Source organism: Stenella coeruleoalba (assembly GCF_951394435.1).
Source record: "Stenella coeruleoalba genome assembly, chromosome: 7".
Taxonomy (NCBI): Eukaryota; Metazoa; Chordata; class Mammalia; order Artiodactyla; family Delphinidae; genus Stenella; species Stenella coeruleoalba.
This window is the reverse complement of record NC_137153.1, coordinates 87,077,574-87,091,003: the sequence shown is the minus strand read 5'-3', so window position 1 is coordinate 87,091,003 and position 13,430 is coordinate 87,077,574. Positions and strand designations below refer to the sequence as shown.

Genomic DNA, 13,430 nt, shown 5'->3' with positions numbered 1-13,430 from the left:
AAGGGAAGGGCCCATGCAACAGCGTCTAAGGGCACACAGATGAGACCAATGAATGCTGCAAGCAAATGGCTCTCTCAGCTGATAACCCTCATTAAACAGAATTTCACAAACGGCTTAATTTGAATTTCCACTACTTGACAGATTTCAAACCCAGAACAATTATTTCTGATGTAAAGGATCAATAAACAGTTGCCTGAGCTGAATCCCAAGGAAACAGGGACGCTTCCAACAGGGTTGCTAGGATTAAAACTCCTTCAAATGCCGAATAAACACTGACTTATCTCTTTTTAAAGAACTTTTTTGTAAGGCAAAGGTTAGCTTTGCAAGGAAAGGCAGGAAGAAAATTAATCTAACTTACTGTGACCTCCGCCGGCTGGGTCTGAATTACATTTCCACGTGGCCTGTGAAGATGTTTCACGTCTCGCGCTCCATTAGTTGGTGTACTTAGCAAAGGTCGCGTGATGAGCAGACGTAGTTTCTAGTCCAGAACGTGATCCTGCCGCACGGCCCTTTCCTGCTTCCCTGGTGTGTCTCTGTTGGAGGTCACCGGTGTGGGCATGAGCCATCCTGCAAGGCCTCATCCAGAAGGCTCCTGAGAACGACAGATGTTACCACTGTCACCACAGCTCCGGGACGGCACAGGTTTCACATGGTTCCCATGCTCAGGGCTGGAGAGAACTGAACAGAAGCGCTTGAGTTTCTAACACTCCTAAGGGGAGATTCACGTGTACCTTTCAGGGAACTGATTTATAGTGAGAAAACCTGCAAGCAAAAAGTCAAAGGATGGAGGAGGGGGAGGAGGAGATAGCAAGGGAAGCCGGTGTGATAGGAAAGCTTCACAGCCCCTCAAACGCAAAGCTTTCTGTCTGTTGGTCTCACCCACAGTGAGGTTCACATTCACATTCTCTTTCTGCGTTGCTCTATTCCTTTTCCTTCAGAGTGGGGTCAGAATTCACGCCTTTCAGAAGATGGCACAAGCCAAGAGGAAAGACACAGCTTATGCTGGATAATAACAATAACAACACACACTCGTATTCCTTCTTCAGCAGCTGAACCTCCTTGTGCTGGGAACAAACAGAGATGAACTGGGAACTGGGTCTGACCTTGCCCTCAAGGAGTTTAAAATCAAGGAGACGTAGGTGTATATATTACTGACTGGCACACATGGGCACTGGAGACGCCCGCCATGGCCTCCCCACCCACCAGCCTCCTGAGAGAATCTGCCCCCAGGTTGGCGGTGGTTGGATAAGCATGTTCTGTTTATGAACTGGAATTCCGCTTGTCCTCTTTCTGTCTCTCTCTTTCCCTCTCTCCTCCTTTCTCTGTCACTTGCTACATAGGAAGTCATCTAACCATTTGTTGGGCTGTGTTTTCTCCAGTCTCTTCCCCCACTACTAGTTTGGAAGTTGTACATTCTATTCCCAATGTTTTAGTGTTGTCCCTTTAAACACTTAAATACATATTTAACTTTATACTTTTCTAACAGCCTGAAGGGAGCTGGTATCTTCATCTTCCTGCCTTCACATTCCCTGCACTCCAGACTTCTCTACAATTGCAGCTTGTTTACAAACACAAAAAGGCATTGCAGTTGTGTTTTCATTGATAGTTATGTAGAACAGTAAGAAAGTTGTGGTAGGAACAAAGGAACTGTGGTGGAGACAACCAGGGGGGCGTTTGGGGTCCAAAGGCAGGACACTGGTAGCCAATCAGACACCCACTCATCTTGAGAGAGGAACTTCAGGCCGCCTGCTCTCCGAGCCTGGCCACCAAGAGTCACTGCTCCTGGCCTTGGAGTCACTGCTCTCCGAGCCCAGTGACTGAGCGAGGGGAAGCCTTTGTCCAGCTCACCGTGGGGCTCCCCTTGGAGGGTGCCCCCCACCGTGCTCCAGGGGCTCCCACGCTGTTCTTTGGGGTAAAATGCACACACAGGAGGACCTGGGCTGGAAGAGCACGTGGACATCTCTGTTACACCCACTCAAAGGTTTCCAGCTCTCTCCGTTCCTTCCGTTTGTTGCTCTTCCATCTTACTGGGCCAAGAATCACACCAAGTGACAACCTCTCAAGAGAAAGAGAAACTGTGAGATGAGATGTGAAATCAGAAGAAAACTCAGAACCAGAGACTGCAGGCTTGACAGGGGCCCTCATATCCCAGAGAGCTCTTCAGAGGAGCCACCCAAGGTTCCCCCACCTTGCCAGCCTGTCTACTTACATTTGCTATTCTTCTGGAACCAGCTATCAAAATGAATAGAATATTTTTTGTTCCCTAACTAGGACATAGAGTGATCTTTTTAAAATGTAAATTGGATTATGTTCTTCCCTTTCGCAAAGCCCTTTGATGGCTTCCCATCTGCCCCTTAAAATAAAATCCCAATTCCTTGCCGTGCTGCATAGGGCCCTGTGTAGTCTGGCTGCTGGTTGCTTCTCCCACCTGAGAACGTGCTATTCTCCCCTGCCTCCCCCCACCCCAGCCCTGCACAGCAGCCCATTGGCTCCTGGGAACTGCCAGTCTCATGCCCAGCTCACATCCTTTGCGCACGCTGGCCCCTCAGCCTAGAACACCCCCCTCCTCTGACCCTGGCTCACCGCTGGCTCACTTCTCCTCATCCTTCCATTTTCAACTTAAATGTCACCTCCTTGGAGAAGCCTCTTTCTCCGATCACCCATCAAAATTAAGCACCACTGCCCATATATTTTCTTTTCACAGCACCATCTTTCCTTCTCTTTGTAGCACTTCCTTCAATGCATGAATTCTTATCCATTTGCTTGTTTTCTTGTTTATGGTCAGTCCTGCCCCACCAGGCTGCAAGTTCCCCTGAAAGGGACCCTGTCTTATTCACTACTGTTTCCCCAGCACCTAGAACAACGCCAATATATACAGGCCACTCGATAATTATTTGTTCAATGAATGAATTGGTTTCTTAAATACGCACTTACTGAGCATTCCAAGGTTGTGGTCAAGAGCAAGCAAGATCATACTATGCAAATATGAATGGTTATCATCATCGGTATCATGACTATTTCTAACCGAGATAAACTTGCAGGCCAACCACCAGCCGGTCTTGCCAGGCTGGTTATCTCCAACATAATCCGAACGATAGCAACCATCGAAAAGGTCAAGTTTTCACCACACTTTGCCCAAGGATCATTTACAGTCCAATCATTTGGATTAATCTCTTGACTTAGGTTTGATATGTTTTTGTCAAGCAAGCAAATATATATTGATACTTGCAAAGAGCTTCCTGCATGTGGTACCCACTAAAATATGGCTGCATTTTCCATAGTAATTGTCTCTAGAAGCTCATTCCCAGCTGTGCTGGGTCATTTAGCTAATCTGCAGTAAGTATGGTATGGATCCAAGCAGCAAGGGAGGAGCACATTAGCCTGGCCCACAGAAGGGTGACTACTTCGGCTGCATGGTCACTTTACAGACTTGGTTGAAGTCTCCACGCTACACGGAGATGGTCTGGAAGTCAGCCCTCTGCCTCACCTCGCCCCCAACCTCCTCCATGCACATTCACACAGGCAGTGGGATCTGAGCTGGCCACAAGGGGAGTGGCAATGTGATGACAGCATCTCAAGGAGACCTTACCATGTCACTCTCATGAAAGGGCTCTTATCATTCATTTCTTCATTCCTTCATAACTGACACTGTCTTATAAAAACGATAATACGCAGTGCTCGCTAAGATGCATTAAAATTGGTATTCTTATATGTTGCTTATGGAAATGTAAATGAGCATAATTATTTGAAAAGCCCATTTGGCAGAATGCATCAAAAAGTTCATATTCTTTGACCCTATAATTCCCCTTCTTTGAATTTATTCTTAGTAAATAGTCATGGATGTGCAGCATTGCTTTAAATAATTATAAATGTCCAAAAACAGGGGATTGGTTAGCTGAATAAGCTATTGTACATCTTTTCAGAGACTACTTACTCTTCAGCCATGGAAAAGTATTTGTGATTTATTAAGTGGAGGGCTGGGGGGGCGAGCAACTTTCAAATAGCGTGGATAATTTGTACACCATTATCCCAAAGTGTTCAAAACTAAATTTGCATATATACATAGAAAAACTACTGGACTGATAAAGGGGGGGTGGGCGCCCAGGAGATGTTTCTTTATTCTCTATTCTGTCAGTGTTTGAAAGACTTCACGATTTTTAAAAAATGAAAGAAAAAAATTGAAAAGATATACATCAAAATATTAACAGCAGATGTAGGATTCCAGGGTATTTTTTACTTTCTTCTGAGAGACTGTCTGTATTTTCCAAGTGTTCTTAAATGAACTTGAATTCTTTTTAGGATCCAAAATGATAAACAAAAAAACTTCCTTTACAAACAAAGCAACGTTCACACAGAGCGCCCAGTTGGTGTGCACCTGCCACGTGCGGGGCCTGAGAAGCTGTGATGGAATTGAGAGCTAGATGGGGAAAGAAAACAGGCATCCAGGCAGGAAGAACAGCTTGGATGAAGACTCCGAGGTGGGGAAACACGTACAGAAAAGGTGGTGAACCCTGCTGTTTGGCTGGTTAGGACTCATAAAAGATGTGGTGGGAGATCAGACTGGAAGGGTCAGGAGGACCCAGATTCAGACAACTAGGAGCCATAAAAGTGGGGTAGGGAGGGACGCGTGGGGAGCCTCTGTGTTGGAATGGTCCCTGCAGGCTGAGTGGAGGGTGGTTGGATGGGCCACACCACAGGCATGGCATCCAATGGAGAGGCTGGAATGTGGCCAGGAGGGAGATAAGTGGGCAGTGGCTGTGGGACCCCCGGGAAACATCCCCCAAGGCCCAGCACAGGCTGGGCCCAGCACTCCCTGGAATGGTGGTTACGAGTTCAAGCTGAGGCACCAGGTAGCCTGGGTTTGATCCTGGCTTCACTGCTCACTAGTTGTGTGGCCACAGGCCAGTTACATCACCTCTCGGTGCCTCAGTGTTTGCATCTGGATAGTGGGGATAATAGCAGTACCATGTCGCAGAGCTGCAGGGAGGATGTCAACAGAGGTGCAGCACTTGGCCCAGGGCCGTGTACAGAGTAACAGTTCAAGTTAGCGGGTGTTATTTACTCTGACCCGACGTCCACTGATAGTGCCCTGAGTGGGGCATGTTGCCTGCAGGGCCACCTGTATCAGCGAGGGGCACAAGCCGAGGCACAGGGTGGGCTCTGTCTCTCCGATCCTCCCCCCAGATGTTGTCAAGGAGTTAACAAGTTGACAAAGTCGAGATGAAGGAGAGACTGGAAGGATGCTGTAGGGAGTGTCAGTGACCCAGCTTCTGCTCCCAGCTTTGGCACTAAGTGCCAGATGGGAAGTCAGGTGAAGATCATTGTCCCAGGATGCAATTCCTAGGTCCCCAACTGATGACAGTGCATGTGGGCGTGGCCTCCCCTCCTGGGCCCAGGACGCATTTGTTCTGACTCCACCTCCCACCTGTGGCCAGGAGATTAATGGGTGCAGCCTATTTCATCTAAACTGACCCTTCACAGCACCTGTTCTGGGGCCAAGGTCCAACCACTTACAAGGAAATAAAGAAAAACTCCAGTTACCCACCACACATATCTTGCCTCTACCAGGCCCAAGGCAAACTGTAAGTGTCTTCTTTAAAAATCAAGAGTTGGAGGTAGGGACTTCCCTGGTGGCACAGTGGTTAAGAATTCACCTGCCAATGCAGGGGACAAGGGTTCGATCCCTGGGCCGGGAAGATCCCACATGCCACGGAGCAACAAAGCCTGTGCGTCACAACTACTGAGCCTGTGCTCTAGAGCCCGCGAGCCACAACTACTGAGCCTGCGTGCCACAACTACTGAAGCCCGCGCACTCTGGAGCCCATGCTCTGCACCAAGAGAAGCCACCGCAATTAGAAGCCTGTGCACTGCAACAAAGAGTAACCCCCACTCGCCGCAACTAGAGAAAGCCTGTGTGCAGCAATGAAGACCCAAAGCAGCCAAAAATTTATTTATTTATTTAACTAAAAAAAAAAGTGTTGGAGGCAGAGCTGCTTTTGGTCTGAGTGGGCTGGAAAGGCTGGTGGGAGGAGCCGTGTCCCCAGCATCCCTACCTCCTCTCCTATTTCCAGAACCACAGAAGTGATAAACGGGCTCACTCCAAGGCAAAGGAAATGCACAATCAATCCATGCCTTTCGGGCTGGGCTACAATTTAAGGAGAGGAGAGAAGATAAATAAAAAGGCCTATTTTCTAGAGAGCCATTTAAGCCCAGAGAGAAGACGTAATTATGTGCGCACCAGCTCTGCTTAAATTCGGCCCCAGCTCTCTCAAAATTGCCCTCAGATAATCAAAAGGAAGTGAAGAGGAACAACACAGACTCGAATTCAGAAGAGCCTGTGGTAATTAGCACCCGATGCCTGGCCCCCGCTGTCAGGCAGAGCAGTTGGTCACCGTGGGGCCTCCTGCTGTCTTCTAGTGGCAAAGGAAGATACGTTGGCTCTTCCTAACTCACCTCGAAGTTGGAAAGCACAGTACTGACACATCCATGACTGTATTTCTAAAATCATCCCTCAAAGAGATAAACGACTTCCTCTAGCCAGTGCTGTCCGACCTGGGCCTGGGAATAGATAAATTTATTTACGCGTGAGCTAAATCTCCATTTTTCTCCTGGCACCATCTATAATCCCATCTCTTTCAATGTTTGAGGCACTCGATGTGATGAATGTGCCCCAGTCATGGGACGAGAGGTGAAACCCTCACTGGGAGCATCAAGCAGCCTATCTTAGGGCCAAGCCCATGTGACAACCTGCTCTGGGGACACCTGGGTTCAAGAAGCCACCACACAGAGGGTCCCCTAGAAAGAACTACACTTGTTTCCAAGTAGAAATGCTTTCCTTTCCACTACAGGCCTGTCTGCCTGGGCCTGGGCAGGCTGAGGGCTGCCTCTAAGAATGGCAGGGCCCTTCCATGACCCCATGGAAGTCATGTAGGGTCCTTCCATGTCCCCTGCAGCAGGAGACAAGAGCTGGCTGGGATCAGAGGAAGGCAAGACAGCAGCCTGGCTCCCTCCAGACAGTCCAATCCCTCAGCTCCTGCAGGAGGTAAATGGATCTAGACAAAGATTCTCTATTTCTGGAAATTCCTCCTAGGGATTTTAACAAAGCAAGACCACAAGAGTTTCCCTCCTCTATCTCCTCACAGCCCTCCCAGGAGCATGGGTCAGGGTCACCCAGAGCCCACAAGCCTCAGTTTCCTCATCCATAAAAAGGGGATCTTAATTCCTATCCTGCAAGGATTCTGAGAAGCCAAGCATAGACACAGGTAAGATGTAAGGGCCTTATTACTCTGTCCTAACCAGTCAGATTGCAGCAAAGCACCTTGTCCAGTGTGGCTCAGCCCCCGCTACATGTTAGCATCACTGGGCAGCCGTAAAATAAATAATAGACAAAACATGATGCCTGGCCTGTATCCTGGACCAATTACATCCCATCTCTGCCAGTGGAGCTGGAGTCAGTGTTTCTCAACGTGCAGCCAAGGCCGAGAAGCCCTGGCTTGGTTTGCTCGCTCGCAAATTCCTTTCCTCAGGCCCCAGGGTCAGCCCCTAATCAGGATCTAAATGGTTAACACATGGTTGGTTCCGTGGGCTCAGGGGCAGCCCTGCCCTGAGCCTCTCCTAGGAGAGGCAAGGGAATGATGACACACTGGTTGTGACACATCGGAAGGGACACGGGCTTGAAGCACGGACAGTGATGACAGCGAGGCAGATATTCTTTGAGTCCATACTGAGTGCTGGGCACTGTGCTGACTGCTTGGCGTGGATTGTGTTTCTCTTAATCCTCATCATGACCCTTGAGTTGGCACCGTTAGGAAGGCGATTTTACCGACAAGGGCACTGAGGCTTAGAGGGGTCAATAGCCATCTGGGGTCACATGTCACAGAAGGGAATTTTGCCTCTGTCCCCATTACTGGGGCACACTGCTCACCTTGCCTCTCTGTGCATCAGTTCCTCATCTGTGGGTCAGGAGGGGTCCAGGGAAACCCCAGCCCCAAAGGTCGTAACTGGCTCCAGCACTGAAGTAGCTCTAGTGCAGTGTGATTTAGGTTCAGCCCATCAGATGCACTTAAGTGCATTTGGCAGGTGAAGGTGAGGCAAGGACTGTACTCCTGCTGCTTCTGCTCCTTCAGCAGGTGCAGCAGTATTTGCAGGAGTCCCCATATGCCAAGTAGCAGAACTTGGGCATCATTACTTTTCTGCTGTGGGTATAGCTGGTGGCTGCTCCCGCATTCCCCCGTCTCCCGACTGTGGCAGAGGAAGGGGCTCCTCTGGCAGCTGGTCTGCAGTGTTGTTCTGAGAGTCCTTTCTGGAGACCTGACTTAAATCCCCTTCTTCTTAAACAGCTAACGTTACTTGTGTTATGTGCCACTAAATGAACCCTGATTCATACAGGTACACTCCCACCAACTTACCTGGCCTCAAGAGTGGCAACCATATGAATAAGGGGGAGATAAGCTCTGCACTGAACCAGGGGCCAGAGATGGAGGCCTCTGTCTCCAGGGGACGCTAGGGTGAAACATTTGCCTAATTTGAGCCTCAGTCTCCACATCTTTAAAGTGAGGACCACAGTGCAGCCCACACGCATCGGGCTTTCAGCAAACGCTCACTGGTCCTTCAGAAGCTTAGTCTAACCAAGGAGAGGGGCTATTAACAGGGAAATCGGAGCTGTACAGTATCTCGGTTGTCTTGAGAGATGATTCTGCAGCAGTGGCACACAGAGGAGGGACGGTTCCCGGGGGTTGGGAGAGCACCACAGAGGGAGTCAGCATTGAGAGGTCAGGGACGGGGAGTTACAGATGGAAGGACCATTTGACAGAGACTCAAATCTGCAAGAGTCTTAGGAGTCTGAGAAACAGTAAACAGAAACAGTCTTAGGAGCTTGTAAACAGTAGGGCAGAGCAGGGGAGAGCCAGGGGGAAGAGTCCTCGGGAGGGCAGGTTCTGATCTTCTGGGGCCGTGGTGGCACCAGGTAACCCTCCCTACCTGCCACCATCCATTCCAGCTCCTGCCTCTTCACAACCTGACATCCACAGCCAACCTGTGAGGTGAGAGGCAACTCATGTTTGTCCCATTTTATAGAAGAGGAAGCTGAGTCTTAGAGGCCCGAAGCTGATACAAGGTCACACAGGGAGTTCAGCGGGGAAGGAAGAATGAGGACTAGCTCTCTCCTGCTGTCCAGTCGGCTCTTCCCCAGCACGCCCGCCCCCTGTCAGTCTCGGGGGGCCAGCTCAGGGGGTGGGGCCGGACCTCCTGATGGAGCAGCTGCAGCTCTGCAGTCACCTGGTTGGCAGAGGCATGTTTGGGGGCCTGAGGAAGAGTCCTGGGCTTCTGCACAGAAAGCCAGAGCCACAAAGACAGAAAGCCCTGGAGCAAGGGCAACACAGGGCTCAGCCTGCCGCCAACCCCACAGTCACTCCAGTTCTCATGGTTTTAAGGGAAAAAGACATGGAACCTGATCCCAGTCTTACCCCAGCTCTGTCACTGACCCTGGGGAAGGCTCATCCCCTCACTGAGTCTCAGCTTGCTCATCAGTAAAATGGAGATAATAAACCTCACTTCGGTTACCCCCAGGGTTTTTGGAGAGACAAGTATGATACAGGATATAAAAGCCCCTGGTCACCCATAGGACCCAGTTGTCTGGGGCCTTCACTTGAGGAATGGGGTTGGGGGGCTCTTCACACACGCACCCCACGTGGGCATTTTCTCTCTTGCCTCTTGTTTCCTGTCTCTGCTTGGTTCGCCCCAGCCCCACCTGCCCAGCCTATTGAGCATCTGCCTGACATTGCCTCCCTGTCCTTGTCTTTGTCCTGGGGGGGAGGGGAGGGGGGAGGGGGAGGGGGCAGCCCGACACAGGAGGAAAGGCCGCCAGCAGCGAATCTCATTCCTGCTCTCTGGGCAGCAGAGCCTGAACTCCCCACAAGCTGGGTTTGGCCATGACCCTGGGCAGCCGAGGTGCTCACCCTTTTGTTCTGGGCATCTTAACACCGTGCAGCCACTGCTGCCATTCCACCACCAGCCCTGTGAGGAGTTCCATCCCATTAACTCCTCCACGTCACCATGGCAACACAGGCTCCCGACTCTCCCAAAGATACGAGATAGGAGTGCTGCCACCAAGGCTGGCCTGCACCCCCTCCCCAGATACGCAGGAGGGCCAGAGACCTCAACTCATTTCCAGTCAGAACAACCGTGCCACCTGAGCTCCTACTATGCGCCTAGGGCCTGCCTCCAGAAACATCCCCACCCAAGATGAAGCAACCCCTACCCAGCCACTGATGTGTCAGCAGATGGCTTTCAGCTAATTTTAGGTTTTCTGTCTGACTGTGTACCTGCCTTTTCTCCTCACAGCCCCGAAATCCAATCATAGCAGAGCTGGTGCTGACACAGTAATAGTGTATAGCAGCTGTACCCCGCCATTTCTCATTGGCTCCCCAGTGTAAATTCTGAAGTACACATGGTGGTTCCTCCCATTTTATAGACGAAATTGAAGCTCAGAGAGGTTAAGTAACATGCCCAAGGTAACACTGTCATTAAGTGGGAGACAATATTTAAATTCAAGGCTGTTTTTAGACTCACAGACTTAAGAGAATGAACTTATGGTTACCGGGGTGGGGAAGGAGGCGGGGACGGATAGACTGAGAGTCGGGGATTGACATGTACACACTGCTATATTTAAAACAGATAACTGGGGCTTCCCTGGTGGCGCAGTGGTTGAGAGTCTGCCTGCCGATGCAGGGGACACGGGTTCGTGCCCCGGTCTGGGAAGATCCCACATGCCGCGGAGCGGCTAGGCCCGTGAGCCATGGCCGCTGGGCCTGCGTGTCCGGAGCCTGTGCTCCGCAACGGGAGAGGCCACAGCAGTGAGAGGCCCACGTACCGCATAAAAAAACAAAAAAAAACAAAAAAAAAAAGATAAAATAAAATAGATAACCAACAAGGACCTACTATTTAAAAATAAATAAATAAATAAAAATTAAAAAAAATAAGTTCTAGGCTGTTTTTTACTTGGTATATGTGACACTTACGTAACTCTTACGATATTCCAGGCACTGTCCTGTGCTTTATACATATTAAGTCTTCTAATCCTTGGGTAGGTACTGTCAATAGCTCCACCTTACAGATGAAGATATCAAGGCAGAGAGAGGTTAAGTAATTTGCCCAGAGTCATACAGAAAGAGATGGAGCCTGGATTCAAGCCCAGGCAGTCTGGCTCCTGAGTTTGTGTCCATAACCACTATACAGATGGTCCCCAACTTATGAAGTTTCGACTTAACGGTTTTTCTATTTTACAATGGTGAGAAAGCTACACAGATTCCATACAAATTGTACTTCAACTTTTTGATCTTTTCCACATATGGTATGATATTCTCTCCTGATGCTGGGCAGCAGCAGCCTCAACTCCTTGTCAGCCACACCATCACGAGGGTAAATAACTGATACACTTACAACCATTCTGTACCCAGGCAACCATTGTTTTTCACTTTCAGTGAAGTATTCAATGAATTACATGAGATATTCAACACTTTATTATGAAATAGGCTCTGTATTAGATGATTTTGCCCAATAGTAGGCTAATTTAAGTGTTCTGAGCACGTTTAAGGTAGGCTGGGCTAAGCTATGCTGTTCGGTAGGTAAGGTGTATTAAATGCATTTTTGGCTTAATGATATATTCAGCTTATGATGAGTTTATTGGGACGTAACCCCATCGTAAATTGAGGAAGATCTGTACTACATTTGATTATAATTCTAGGGCTCCTCTCTCCCAAGCTGCACCCTACCCACCCTGAAGTCAAGGAATTGGCCACCAGACCACTCCGGTAGCTGTGCCTGGCTTCTCTCACTGAGCTGCTCCCTCAAACCAAGCAACTGGCTAGTTTGAGGATTTTATCTCCCCAACCTTCCTGCAGCTTTCTTTTCCAATTTCCCTCGCTCTCAAAGTAATCTCATGTTTCCACTCACTGCTCTGGGCTTTAAAACGCTCCCATTTGGAAGAACAGCCGGGAATTGTCTTGCTTTCAGAGAAGAGCCTTTCAGTGCCCTGGCAGGGGAAGTCCCCCTGTCCTTCCACACACAGCCTGTCTCCAAAGACCATTAACGCAATCACTTAACGAGAGGCCAGAGGTTTGAAGGAGAGAAGAAATCATAAAATCCATCAAACCTGTATTTGTCTCATTAAAAGTGTTTCTAATTTATAATGTCCTGGAATGCAGATGCCTCCCAGCTGTGCGGGCCTGGTCATGCTGCCTGGTGCACACCCCCTCCACTCCCGGGCCCCCCTCCCACCTCGCTGGGACTGCCATCAATTTCTGCTCATCAGCGGCACTTACAGTAAATGGATTCATTTGTGGCAATGGGAGCTGAGAGACAAAGGTGACAATATAATTAAGGTTTTTAATTCTATGCCTGAACAGTTAAGTCCAGAACTCATGATAATTAGCTGGCTGTAATGAAAGATCTTTAATCGTTATTTTCCCTTTGTTTCCTATAATTGTTCATTTCGGCCAAGTACATTTGTTCTTTCATTTGAATCTGGCTGCACAGTTTTATGTCACTTCCATTACTCCTATAAAACTCCAAAGAAAATATGTTGTGGAGCTGGTCATTTACAAAGTCACGGCAAGATAGCACCGGGAGCTCATCTGCGCACAACCGCTGACCGGGGGCCGTGGCTACTTTCTGGAGGAAAGAAACCTGGGCTCGAGCAATCCACAGGCCTGGGGATGCGGCTACATAAAAGCAAGCACTGGCAGGAGAAGGAAAAACAATGGGCCCTGCACAGCTGAATTAGCCACAGGAGTTGGTGTGCAAACTGGTTCATGGAAGAGTGATTATGATCACACAAGTTCCTGATTCTCAAATGCATGTGTTGGTTTTCTTCACATTTTAGCATTCCTATTAACAGGATGCATCTTACAATGGATGTGCGTAATTAATGTCATGTGTACCTTTTGTATTTCCTGAAAAGTTATAAGTGAATTGACAGTGTTTCTTATAGTTGATGATACCTTAGAGTTAGGAAAACATGGTAAAAGCGTCTTCCATACAGCAAATATTTCCCAAGGACCCGCTACATTCCAGGCAGGGTGCTGGGAATGCAGCGGTAAGTAGAAACTGACCGGTCCCTGCTGTCATTGTCTCCACAATCTGGAGGGTCATCATCAACTCAGCCTCCTGTCCAACCACAGCTGGCCAGCTGGACAGGATATTTTTCACTTGCTGTGGACTGTTTGGACCCTGTTTCAACTATGGGTCCAGGTAACCAGATTTCTGGTAGGCAAATGCCTCTCAGAAACCAGAACATCAAAGCAAGAGGCTGGGGGCTTACAACAAGGGAATGGAGGAACCCAGGCGTCTGAATTCTGTCCCACAGCTGCCCAGGATTGGAGAAGAACCCAGCTGGGGAAATTGGGTGGGAGGATTGTAATAGGAAAGGAAAA

General features: G+C 49.0%; 1 protein-coding gene across 2 annotated transcripts in view; it reads right to left on the bottom strand.

Annotated features, from left to right (window-relative positions):
- Positions 1-373: 373 nt before the first annotated feature.
- Positions 374-13,430, bottom strand: part of MELK (maternal embryonic leucine zipper kinase) — a 151,234-nt gene continuing 138,177 nt past the window's right edge. For both annotated transcript variants that reach the window (XM_079926399.1, XM_079926400.1), the window contains exon 20: positions 374-592. In XM_079926399.1, the coding sequence (XP_079782525.1) occupies positions 432-592 (161 nt within the window). In that variant the 3' untranslated portion in view covers positions 374-431. The remainder of the gene's footprint in view (positions 593-13,430) is intronic.